The 13,457-nt window shown below is 47.5% G+C and overlaps 1 protein-coding gene across 5 annotated transcripts in view; it reads right to left on the minus strand.

The window, feature by feature from the left end:
• PLEKHG4B (pleckstrin homology and RhoGEF domain containing G4B) overlaps positions 1-13,457 on the minus strand; it is a 162,212-nt gene that overhangs the window by 95,887 nt on the left and 52,868 nt on the right. For all 5 annotated transcript variants that reach the window (XR_004371704.2, XM_032765553.2, XM_032765554.2 and 2 more), the window contains one exon: positions 4,898-5,095. Coding sequence is in view for 4 of the 5 variants with exons in the window: in XM_032765553.2 (XP_032621444.1) it covers positions 4,898-5,095 (198 nt within the window). In the remaining variant the exon portion in view is untranslated. The remainder of the gene's footprint in view (positions 1-4,897; positions 5,096-13,457) is intronic.

Consider the following 13,457-nt stretch of genomic DNA (forward strand, 5'->3'; position numbering starts at 1 on the left):
GAGGGAAAGGGTTTACTTTCCTTGTGTTAAGATCCAGAGAGTCTGGGTCTTGGGGGTCCCTGGGCAAGGTTTTGAGGGGACCCGAGTGTACCAGGTACTGGAGTTCCTGGTTGGTGGCAGCGCTACAGGTTCTAAGCTGGTAATTAAGCTTAGAGGAATTCATGCTGGTACCCCATCTTTTGGACGCTAAGGTTCAGAGTGGGGAATTATACCATGACGGGGGATTCTGATTTGGGACAGGGGGTTGGGGTGGAGGAGGGGGTGTGAGGTGTAGGCTCCGGCCAGGAGGCGCTTACCACAGGCAGCTCCCGGCCAGCGGTGCAGCAGGGCTTAGGCTGCCTGCCATAGCCCCATACTGCTCCTGGAAGCAGCTGGTTGCTAGCACGTCTCTGCACACCCCTTGGGAGCTGTGGCGACAGAGTTGGGGATGGAGCCGCCATCCCCCAACTTGCCAGAGGCCACAGAGATGTGCCAGCAGCCAGCCACTTCCGGGAGTGGTGTGGGGCCACAGCATGCAGGCAGCCTGCCTGAGCACCCTTTTAGTAGCCTGGAGATTGCTGCCTGTGATTTATTTTTGTGGGACCTGCCTTGAGCTGGTGTCCTAGGCTGCAGCCCCTAAAGCCTCTGCCTTAATCCAGCCCTGACCTTAACCACTGCACGCGCTAGACAATTATCTAAATTTCATTAGACACAGAGCTAGTGTGGCTCCATATACAAACCTTCCTGATTGTAAAATTATAGCACTTGCATGGAAAAAAACAAAACGTCAGTGTGGTGACAAAGCAGAACACTTCATATTGGAGACACGTGGGTATGCAGCCAGTTATAAAACCTCAGTTACAGACAGCCCCCCAACCTGAAGTAAATACTCACTAGCAACTACACACCACACCACAGAAACACCAACCCAGGAACCAATCCCTGTAACAAACCCCGCTGCCTTCTCTGTCCTCATATCTACTCTAGCAACTCCATCAGAGGACCCAACCACATCATCAGAGGCTCATTCACCTGCCCATCTACTAATGTGATATATGCCATCATGTGCCAGCAATGCCCCTCTGCCATGTATCTTGGCCAAACCGAACAGTCTCTATGTAAAAGGATAAATGGACACAAATCAGACATCAGGAATAGTAACATACAAAAAAAAATAGGAGACCATTTCAATCTCCCTGGACATTCAATAGAAGATTTAAAAGTAGCCATTCTTCAACAAAAAAAGCTTCAAAAACAGACTTCAAAGAGAAACTGCAGAGCTACAATTCATTTGCAAACTTAATACCAGCAATTTGGGCTTGAACAGGGACTGGGAGTGGCTGGCTCACTACAAAAGCAATTTTCTCTCTCTTTGTATTGACACCTCCTCATCAATTATTGGGAGTGGACCACATTCACCTTGACTAAATTGGCCTTCAACATAGATTCTCCACTTGTAAGGTAACTTCCTTCTCTTCATGTGCCAATATATGATTATGCCTGTATCTGTAATTTTTACTCCACGCATCTGAAGAAGTGGGTTTTTTACCCATGAAAGTTTATGCCCAAATAAATCTGTTAGTCTTTAAGGTGCCACCAGACTCCTCATTGTTTTTGTGGATACAGACTAACACGGCTACCCTCTAATAGTTATAAAACCTATGTTTTTTGTCATCTACTTCTGATACTTCATCTGCAAAGGAGGGAAAATGGTAGCCTGGCATCTCTACAAGTGCTGAGTTTAAGTAATTTGGCTATCTTAATTGGGAATTTCCATAATTTCAAAAATTTGGGTTTCTTATAAGTGCAACCTTAACTTTGAATTTCCTGAGTCTCTGAGTGAGTGACTGACAGACACATATAGAGGTAGTATATGTTCAGAACTCTGATACATGCCTGCAATCTTCACTTCACCTTAAGTTTTTTGTTTGAGAATACTTCTGTTGTAAGATTCTTAAGAAATTTGTTAAATGAAAGCCATTAACTGTAGCAACGCTACATGATAAAATGCAAACATAAAAAAAAGACATATTGCCAGGTGCTAAAAATATATTTAAAAGAATAACCTATGAATAATTTTCTCACCTAATGGAAAAATACACATACAACTCAGTGCCCGCAAAAAACCCTACATCAAAACAAAATATGTTACAATAAAAACATAACAAAGAAAACCAAGTACATAAACTATCCATTACGTAAGTCATATCTACTTTGGGGCATTTCCAATAGCTAGCTAAAGGAATGATTAAGCAGGATGGTGATTCAATTCCTTCCTCAGTTGAGCACAGCAAAAGTCTATAGATGCAGCTGTAATACAGCATGACTTAAGGCAAGACATATTAAGGATGGGAAGAACAGACTGTCAGTGATCTAATTCTCTACCTCCATCCTCAAAAGTACACACTGACTTTGATCTAGCGTCCAGACTCACCCCTCTTTGGGGGGCTTGGCTTATAACTAAGGCTAAAACTTAATCATGAGTATTTTTAGTAAAAGTCATGGACAGGTCATGCGTAAAAAAACAAAAAAATCACAGCCCCTGACCTGTCCATGATTGATACTAAAAATACTCATGATTGAATCTTTGGGGGGGGGGGGAGGCTGCAGTGGGGAAGTCGGGGGACCCATTGCGGGGGAGGAAACCCATGGAATCCATGACTTCTGCGACCTCTGTGACAGACACGGAGCCCTAATTATAACAAACAACCTAAATCTCAGTGTAAGCCTCCACTTCGTGCCTGAGTAAGGTTGTTCCAGTAGTTTCCTTTCCAGGATCTCTTCTGTGTTAGCTTCCTATCACCTCTGCCCTGAGAGACACTCCAGCCTCTCTAGTACCCTGGGAGGAGTTAATGAGCCACATTTACCAACTTCAGGAGTTCTATGCAGGTTTCTAACATCTGCTAATAGTAGTAGGTCAATGGAGAAGCCTGCTATCTTGTTACATAGCCCAATCCTTCTTTAGGTACAAAAATACCAGGAAAGTATATCCACCTCTTTTTTCTTTCCTCCCTGCCCATCAACAAGCATCACTGCTAATCTGAATGCTATCACTGGTTCTCATGAGCTGAGCGTGGCATTTAGCAGCAAACAGGAAAAGTTGAGGCAGTGGAGCTCTGCAGAAAGACAACAACAGTTCCCTTTGGAAGAAGCTAATAATGGTAAAAAACAAGAATTTTAAAATTTAAAGCTAAAGAAATGGAAAGCATACACAGCACGCCGACAATGCCGAAAACCAGAACCATTCAGCATTATTATTTTAAACAGGTCAGGAAGAATGAATGATTCAAGAGCATCATGCACCAAAGAGTCTAAAGGAAGCTCACTGAACGTGCCACGCTAGGGGGAGAAAAACAAAACATGGAACGAAACCAGACAGGCAATAGCTCAGTTGGACAGCAAATTTCACAGAAGTTATAGAAATGCAGGGTTGGAAGGGGCCTCAAAAGATCATCTAGTCTATCCTCAAGCTCTGAGGGAGGATTAAGTATTTAATACTATTTTACCACGTGTAAACACATCAGAAATCTAAATGAAACTACTCAGGTGGAAAAGACAACCCAGAGAAGAGACAACAATTAGCATTTTCTGAAAATCTCCAACAGCCTACAATGATTTGGGGAAAATGAAAAATCAGATTTCACCTATGTTTCTATTACTGGTGCTGAAGAATGGAAAGGAGAAAGGGAAGTTGATTCCCATTCTAAAGGAATGGTTCCTAAAATTCTGTCTTTGAATATTTCTATTGCATGTCTCAAAAGGAAAGCTAATCCAGACACAGTCCCATTATGTTTCAGGTTGGGACCTCCATAATAAAGAGAAGTTCCTTGTTGCTAGGCACCAAAACAGACACTATGTGATTGATAAATAATTCCAGCTCTGAGGATGCCGAGGCTGAATACAGAATGGGGCAGATGAGAGCTGCATCTATGCAGCATTGTGTGGAATCAAACTGTGGATGTGGTAAGTTTGTGGACAGAGCAGAGGGCTCCTTTGCACGGATTGATGCTCTTCTCTCCTGCATCATGGAGACAGTGTTCACCAGGGTTGCAGTCAGCTCTGAGGAACTGCTGCAAGGAGAGAAGGTGGCCAGAAGAGAGTCCTTGTAGTTACAAAGTTAAATAGGGGAGATGTCTTATTTAGAGTGTGGAGGAGCTGACGGGGTGCCTGTACCTGCCACGTGCATGCAATGGTAGTTCTTCTGGGTCTTGACTTCTTTACTACCTGACAGCTATATCATATCAGAGATGCCAGCCAGGAGTGCTGAGACGGAGGAGTATAAGTCCTCTAAGGTTCCCTCTAACTGTCTGTCAATCAATCACTGGAAAAAATCTTCCCCCTACACTGTAGATGTCACCCCTCAGGACTTAAACCTCTACGACCATGAATCCCAAGAGCACAGCCCTAGCCAGCTCCATACTCCAGACACATCACTGGCAAGGATTTTAGTCAGCTTGGAAAAGAAAATAACCACAATAATATCTTTGCTACAATATCTGCTCCCTTTAAAATACCTTCCAGACTTATGCGTTTTTTTGTTATTGCAAATATTTTATCTTGGTCCTCTATCATTTCAGTGCCTGCACTGGGATATTTAAAATCATTATCAGTTAAAAAGACGACCATGTTTTCCTTCCCAAATTTTGCTATCAACAGCTTCTGTTGATTGCCACTAGTTTCCTGTTCAGGTTTTGCAAGTTATCTCCTTTTCCAGACACAGTTTTAAAAAGGTTGGTAAATAATTCTCTTTCACTGTTCTCCTTGGTACCTTTAGAATTTGCACTGTTCCCTGGTTATCCAAAATTTTATTTGCTAGTCTAAAAGAGCTCTCTAGATCAGAGATTAAATTCCATCTTCTCTCTTTTCCCAAGTCAAGAACAAAGGAGGCCTCTGTTTTGCCAGAGTAAGCTATACTTACACAGGTTTCTTGCTGAATGCACTGTAAGACTCTCTTGGCAGGGACAAGGAAATCAATTAGGCACCTGAGGCCATCTCCTCGATACAGCTTTTCAACTATGCTGAAAAGCTGCCACAGGACAGTGGCAGCTGTGGCCCCGAAAGGCGGGTATAATGCAGAGAGAGTGTTCTGGGTGTAGGTGTCAAGGGACTCCGAGTCCTGAAATAAAAAGCAACATGACAGCAATTTGTGAGAATCAAACATCTAACAGTAAATAAAACACTTTAAAACTTCAATCTATTGATTTCATGGGGTATACACTGGTGGGGGGCTGTTCTTCTAATTTTGCCCAATTTGTATAGTAACTAAAAAGTGTTTTAGCCATTTTTTAAATCATAGTTCAAACTTCTGTAATTTAAACTCCATTCACTTCTGTTTAAACTTCAATGAAGCTCAACATTTCTTAGAATCAGATTTAGTTGAAACATCTTCACACAAGTTCAGTCATTTATCCAAAATATGAAATGCTAGCACACCAAGCTTCAGTCAAAGTGCATTTCTTAATGCTTCCAATGAGTTAGTCTCTATTCTGAAATCATGTTTTGCAAAAAGGTCTTCACTTGCATTTAGCCTCTGAAGCACATTTTTTACATGTATTTTTGGTAAAGAGAATAGAAGACAGCACCCATAAAATGACATACTCCAAATGTTTTTATATATTGATATATAATATATAAATATATACACAAACACACACACACAGAGATAGATATATATCATGATATAACATTTATGAACAAAGTTGAAATACCACCTTATGTTTATAACAACATAGTATAAACACTGTGATAGCAACTCTCTAGTACAGGCCTGCACAACATGCGCCCCGCAGAGGCTCACTGTGTAGCCCGCGGCTGGGAATCAAATGGCTCTGGGCTGCTTGGAACCACGGGGAGCCCAGAGCCCTGTAAATCCCAGCCGCCGCCGGGATTCAAAAGGCTCTGAGCTGCCCGCAGCTGCAGGGAGCCCAGAGCCCTTTAAATCTCAACCGTGGCCGGGATTCAAAAGGCTCTGCGCTGCCGGCAGCAGCGAGGAGCCCTGAGTCCTTTAAATCTCAGCCCCAGCCTGGATTCATAGGGCTCTGGGCTCCCCGCAATCGCGGGGAGCCCAGAGCCCTTTAAATCCCAGCCGCCAGGGCTGGCTTTAGGCCAATTCAACAAATTCCCCTGAATCGGGCCTGCCCCTATGAGGGCCCCATGCCCAAGCCCCAGTAGGGTGTACCGGCAAAAGCCAGTGCGCTGTACCAGGGTGGTCCAGCTTCCCCAGGGGGCAGTTTAAAAGGCCTGGGGCTCCCAGCAGGGGCTGGAGCCCCAGGCCCTTTAAATTGCCACTAGAGCACCACTGCTGGAGCCCTGGGATAGGGCTGTGGGGCTCTGGGGGTATTTAAAAAGTCTGGGGCTCCCGTTGCTTTTACTGCCCCAGCCATTTAAATAGCCACTGGAGCCCCACTGCTTCCCCAGGGTTCCCGTGGTTATTTAAAGGGCTGGGGCAGTGGAAGCAGGGGAGCCTCAGGCCCTTTAAATAGCCCCTGAGCCCAGGGCAGCTGCTGCTACCCCGATGGGGGAGGGAGGAGGCGGTGGCACTCACCATACAGGATGGGCTGTACTCCCTGTACCTGCACCAGCTGCCCGCAGCCAACCCCTGCTGCACCCCCTGCCCGCACCAGCCCCGCACCTCCTCCCCTGCCTGCACCCGCTGCCTTGCCTCCAGCCCTGCACCAGCCCGTCTCCAGCCAGCCCTGCACCCCCTGCCCTGTCTCCAGCCAGCCCCTGCCATACCGCCTGCCCTGCCCACACCAGCCCTGCACCCCCTGCCGTCTCCAGCCAACTCCTGCCGCAGCCCCCTGCTTGAAGCCAGCCAGTCCCACACTCCTTTGTCTCCAGCCCTGCCAACCCATGCCTCACCCCGCCTGCGGCCCTGCCTGAAGCCAGCAAGCCCACTTCATATCCCCTGTCTCCAGCCTGCCTCACACCCCTTGCCCAGCTTGCAGCCAGACCCTACCTTCAGTCCCCTCCCCCACCACCTCCAGCCAGCCCCATGTCCACTGGTGCCCTGCACTTCCCAGGGAAGTAACCCTGCACACCTGCTTCAGTGAGGTGGGCAGGGAGCAGCTAGGACCCACACATGTGCACTCTAGCACACCCTCAGAGAGTGGCGGAGTTCATTTCTAGTTCAGACCCATATTTTTAAAAAAGAACTTTAGGTAGGATTAACATACATCTGTATTTTCCCAGACATGTCAGGCTTTCTGGTTCTTAAATCACCATCCAGGAGGAAAATACAGACATATGGTAACCCTATTGGTACAAAAAATACATACTGTGGCAGAACTTTTTATAGGAACTGGTTGCTAAGAAATGAAAGGCTTTTTTTTACATTTTTTTTTTTCAGTCATCCCTGCCGGGGCCCCACCGAAAATGGTCGAACTGGGCCCCGCACTTCCTAAGGTTGGCCCTGCCAGCCGCAAATGGGATTCAAAGGCTCTAGGCTGCCCGCAGCGGCGGGGAGCCCAGAGCCCTTTTAATCCCAGCCACGGCCAGGATTCAAAGGGCTCTGGGCTGCCTGCAGAGATTCCCGGCCGCGGCTGAGATTTAAAGGGCTCAGGGCTCCCCGCGGCTGCAGGCAGCCCAGAGCCCTTTGAATCCCGGCCGCAGCTCCAGCGGATGGACTGGGGCTGGGATTTAATGGACTCGGGCTCCTCTCAGCAGCAGGAGCTCTGGGCCCTTTAAATCTCTGCCCCAGGCCCGCAAAGCTCCCCCAGCCGCCGGAGCCCCAGGCCCTTTAATTTGACCCTGAGGGCTCCCAGCCATCTCTTCAGCTGGGAGCCCCTGGTTGATTTAAAATCAAGTATCACCTCCCCACCCCCAACCTTCCTTTTTGACCCACAGGTGTTTTGGTGGGGCGGCGCTGGGGAGGGGTGTTTCCGCCAAGCCGGGAGGTCCTGGGTGGGGGAGGGTTTCCGTGGGGCTGGGGGTTTCAGCCCTCAACTGTTTTCTTTGGAGTAATGTGGCCCTTGCCGCTTTACGAGTTGTGCAGGCCTGCTCTAGTAGTTCTGTGAGGAGTGCCTGCATGTAGTGAAAGAATGCTTTTCTTTAAGAATCTCAGTACATATACAGGAATGTCCTTTTTTAGGTACAGAATTTCCTGAGGAAATACCTTGCCTACTATTTCTGGTGGAAATAATCAAGACTGGATTAAAACAAAAATTCAATTTCAAAAGGGGGCACCAACGATGAAAATACAGTCAGGGGAGGACAATTACTCCCTTTTGGAGCTGGCAGCCAGATCTATAGATGAGGCCACTCAACCCCACTGTTTCTTCTGTTATCAGACTAGCAAGGAGACCCCACCCCCATGGTGGGTAATAGGGAAGAAGCATTTCCTCCCTAGGTCCTGCCCTGGGTTGTGGAGTCTCTCACAGCCTTTAGGGGTGAACTGACTAGCTGCAACACAGTCACTGACTGCTGCAGCTGAGGAGGGCCTCAATTCTTGTGCGCCACAAACACAGAGCCTGTCCAGACTGTGGGACTCTATATGGGCTGCTGAGCATGCCTGGCAGTGTGAGGCTCTTCCCCTATCCTAGGCACAAGGGCACTTGGTTCAAATAGTATTTTTATCCCTTGTCTGGCTGCTTTTCTCACCACGATTCCACCAGTTTGTTCCCCTAATGTTGCCCCTTTGCCTAGCTTCAGCTAACATTGACAAATTTCTGCTTAGTACAAACTGAGCACCTTTGACCCTACTGTGATCCTGATAAGCCAGCTCCTTTGTACACACACAGATTCGAACCCTATTCCGTTTGACTTGATGCATTTTTCCCCACTCGGCAATATTGTTCTGATAACAGGATTTTGTCCCGTGCAATAAAGTTTTGTTAAGGAGAACTCTTGACAATATAGCCAATTCAGAAAATTGGTACAAAGATATTAAAAATCTTGACATTAAAGGGAAATACGTAGATGACTTACACATTTTTGTATAAATAGTGTCGATGATATGGCTCATTTTTTGCTATAAAATGAACTGCTGCTAGAATGAACAATTCTACAGTATTCATGCAAGCACATATAAAATGTATACATACATATACAAATGGTTACATATCACCTACGATTCAGAAGTGACTCCATAGTCAGGAAAGAAAGATAACTCCTATTCTAAGCCCAAATTCAGACCGTACTTTCTCCAAAAACCTGCTTTTGGCATGACATTTCTCATGCTTAGCCTCAGCACAGTGTAGATTTTTATTTTCTAATTAAGATATATATATTATCTTAATTTTGAACATTAGAAATTGATTGGACAAGACATTTCTTGATATGACACTTCGAGAAACAACTATTCTTTCTTTCTGGAGAAACATTTCTGTATAATCTCAAAAACTGGACAAACTCTTTGAATAAATTTGGACTAAAGCTGTCTGAAAATGAAGGACATGCATGAACACTGAAGGGATCCTGAATTTATTTGCACTTGTTTAATACTGTTCAAGAGACTGAGCTTATTTTTACAGCTGAGAATTTGGGGCCTGATAAAACATTTGTAACCACAGCCTCATGTATTCCATGATTCTTCAGCTGCAGAATTTGCCTCAGTATCCTGCCCTGACTACAGAATTGTGCTTCAGAATCAAAACTGCCAAAAATAAAATTACATTTCTATCTGATTTGGTTGTGAAAGCAACAGTGTAAACTGAGGCAGTGTTTTTTTGAGTTTGCAGACAGTCTGAAACAATAGCTCAGTGAGCCATGAACTACTTTAGTTCATCTTGATGGATGTAATTTGGGAATCTGATTATAGCAGTTTATGTGTCAACGTGGTTAAATATTTCACTGCTGATCATTTTTGTGGAAAGAGCTCCAATCAGTTAACCTTTCTACTTAAATCCTCTGCACATTCCTTATCTGATGTACCACCTCCAGTAGGCACTTTGTCTCAGATAGGTGTTGTGTCAGCCCTTAGAAGATGAACATAGAGCTGCTAGCCCTGCTGTGCTCTTACACAGAATGGAGTGCAAGTACCGCAACTATGGCTGGCCTCTGTAGAGAGGGAGCAAAGGAGAATACAGGTTTGTTCACCCACACAATGGCCAACCACTGTTTAGCATATGAGGATGTGAGCCAGATGGGGAAGAGAGGGAAAGAGGGAATATGTCTATGTCAAATTATGAATTCCATTTTGTGAACATCATGTTATATTTCAACCTCCACTTTGAATGCAACATTCAGGGTGGTTTATTTTGCAGCAAGTACTTGACCCTTACTGGGCTATACCTAAAATGTAGATATACCTAGCTACATTACTCAGGGCTGTGAAAAGTTTCATGCCTTGTGTGATGTAGTTAGGTCGACCTAACCCCACTGTAGATGAAGCTGAATTCTTCAATCAACCTTGCTACCACCCCTTGAAGGGGTGGATTTACTACAGAGACAAAAATCCCTTCTGATGTTGTAGTAAGTGTCTACACGACAAAGTGTAGCTACTAGAGCTGAAGCTGTGCCACAGTTGTGCAGGTAGTGTAGACATATCCAGTGGAGGGACTATTTCTAGAAAGCTGTGACAGAGCAATCGAGGGCCATCCACACTGATATGGCTCTACCCTAGCAGAACAATAGGTTTTCTACCAGGAGGGCCATCGACTTTGAATAACTTTCTACCCAGAAGCCAAAACTGTGTTGGAGCCTGTAAATTCCCCAGCAGAAGCCCATGGACAGAGTAGAGGATACAAGTTGTTTTAAAAGAGGACAGCATGTTTGCTGGTGACTTAGGACTTGTCTATGCTACAAAATTAAGTCGACCTACAGACACTGCAGTAATTCAATTGGCTGTTGGTGTCCATACTGCCCTCCTTCTGCCGGTGGTGTGCATCCTTACCAGGAGCGCTTATACAAACTGAACTGGGACACTGTGGGGCACTGACAGCTGTGCAGGGCTCATAGCTGGAGCCTCCCAACTGCCCTGGGGCAATAGCCAGAGCTGTGAACCAAGCGCAGGGCTCAATTTCACAGCATGGAACCTACCAGCAGTGAATTTGACAGTCTTGTGAGTTTCAGGCTCCATGCTGTGCTTCTGGCTCAGAACTGGAGCCATGAAACTGACAAGAATATACATTTAACTGCTGGTAGGCTCCATGCTGTGAAATTGAGCCCTGCACTGGGCTCTAAGTTCCAGCTGTCACCCCAGGGTGCTGGGAGTGTGACGGGTTCAGTCACAGAGACCCCATCGAAACTGTCACCTGACATGCTGAAGCTACCTCTGAGCCCATTTTCCCTGCCAGCTTGGGACTCCAGAACCCTGCCTTGTTGAGCCACACATGCTAGCCTGCTGCAACACAGACCCAGATCTGGTCCACGCCCCCAAACCGAAAACTACTCAGCAGGTCACCTATCTCCAGCACCCAGACACGCAGTTCCCAATGGGATCCAAACCCCAAATAAATCCATTTTACTCTGTATAAAATGTATATAGGGTAAAAAGACGGTTACTCACCTTTGTAACTGTTGTTCTTCGAGATGTGTTGCTCATATCCATTCCAGTAGGTGTACGCGCCGCACGTGCACGCTCGTCGGAAGACTTTTACCCTAGCAACTCCAGCGGGCCGGCAGTTCGCCCCCTAGAGTGACGCCACCATGACGGCTAATATATACTCCTGCCGGTCCGTCCGCTCCTCAGTTCCTTCTTGCCGGCTACTCCGACAGTAGGGCAGGAGGGCGGGTTTGGAATGGATATGAGCAACACATCTCGAAGAACAACAGTTACAAAGGTGAGTAACCGTCTTGGGAGGGGGGGGGGGAGAAGAGAGGTAGAGCAGCACCGGGCATTTCCTGTTTCTATGCGGAACGCGAAGAAGGTCCATGCTGGGACATCCCACCTCGATATGTACCATATGAGCGACGTCGCGAAGGGACCTGTGGGAGAGAGGACCATGCTCAACGATCGCCAGCATGTCTGACCCCGAGGGGAAAAATGGCAACTAGGTGATGGAGTGGCTATCGCAGAAAGTCCCCACACCTCATGGCCTCGACGGGACGGTCCGCCTGCTTTTATATAGTACATTCGTCGTTGTGTTGTCGGTGAAACCGAAAACACAGCGGACCCGGAGCTGCTGATGAATGTTGACAAGCAAAGGCCGGACCGCCCTCATCCTCAACGGTTGATGTGGAGGGCTGCTCGGGAAGGGGAACCAGTGACAGCCGTTGCGCAGTAGTTTCAGATGAGCTCCCCATCCCAAGTCCGTCGGCTCCATCGTTTAGGGGACACCGAGGGCTGTGGCAGATGGAATGGGAGCACCTGCACACACTACGGACTGGTCCATCCAACCAATGGAAGGAGTGAAGATCCTGAGGAATTGTGCAATCTCAATCAGATGGACGCCTGGCCGCCGGAAGCTGAGGCAATGAGCCAGGACTGGAGGGGTCTGAGGCGGAGCCTGCGTACGCTGTGACGAAGTGCTCAGCTGCATGTGCCCCGAAGAGAGTCAGGCAAGGCGTATTGAGGTCAACAGCACTGGAGCAACCTGTGGATGATGGCTGTCAAAGCCTGGAACCTCGACAAAGGAAGATATGGTCTGGCCAGAGCGGAGTCCAGAATGGCTCCAATAACTCTATCCTCCGAGCGGGGGGTTAGAGTCGACTTCTTTCCGCATTGAGCATCAGCCCAGGTTTTACGAAAGAGTCTCCTGACCATAGCGGACCATGATCAGGACTGCGCTCTACTGAGGGTCCGGGATGGAGCCAGTCGTCGAGGTAGGGGGGAGATACTATGCACGCGACTGCGCGAAGGTGGGCAACGACTACAGTCATGCCACTTGGTAAACACCTCTCGGGGCCCGTAGAGAGGCTAAATGGAAGGACCGTGAATTATACGGACGGCCGTTGACAACGAACCGAAGGACACCCCGGTGGGCGCGGGAAGATGGCTATATGGAAGTAGCGTCTGCATGTCGAGGGTGGCGTACCAGTCTCCGGGATCCAGGAAGGGATAATGGTCCCCAAGGATACCATACGGAACTTCAACTTCACCAGGTATCTGTTGAGCTCCGCAGGTCGAGGATAGGCCCTGAGGCCTCCCTTGGCCTGGGGATCAGAAAAAGTGGGGAATAGAACCGCCTTGCCCTTTCCGCTTCTCTGAACCTCCTCTATGGCCTCTTTGTCGAGAGCAATTTGCACCTCCTGAGAAGAAGTTGCTCGTTGAGAGGGGTCCTCTGAAGAGGGACGAGGGAAGGGGGCGGGAGGGCGGGAATGAAAGCAACACTGTAGATGGTAATCCAAGTTGCAACATGCGGAGGGACCCAGCGGTCGCGAAGTAAGCTGGGACCCACGCCGGGAGAAGAACGAAAGACGGTTGGAGAATGGAGGGATGGAATCCGTAGGGAGGAACTGGTACACGTGCCCCAGGCCACCTTCAAGTGGGGGGCTTCGGGCTGGAGGAAGGCTTGGAGGAGCTGGTTCTGTCCTCGCCTGATTGCCGAACTGCCCTACTCCGGTACCATTTCTATTGCGCCGTCGGGCGAGTCTTGCTC

This window comes from Chelonoidis abingdonii, chromosome 2, assembly GCF_003597395.2.
Source record: "Chelonoidis abingdonii isolate Lonesome George chromosome 2, CheloAbing_2.0, whole genome shotgun sequence".
NCBI lineage: Eukaryota > Metazoa > Chordata > Testudines > Testudinidae > Chelonoidis > Chelonoidis abingdonii.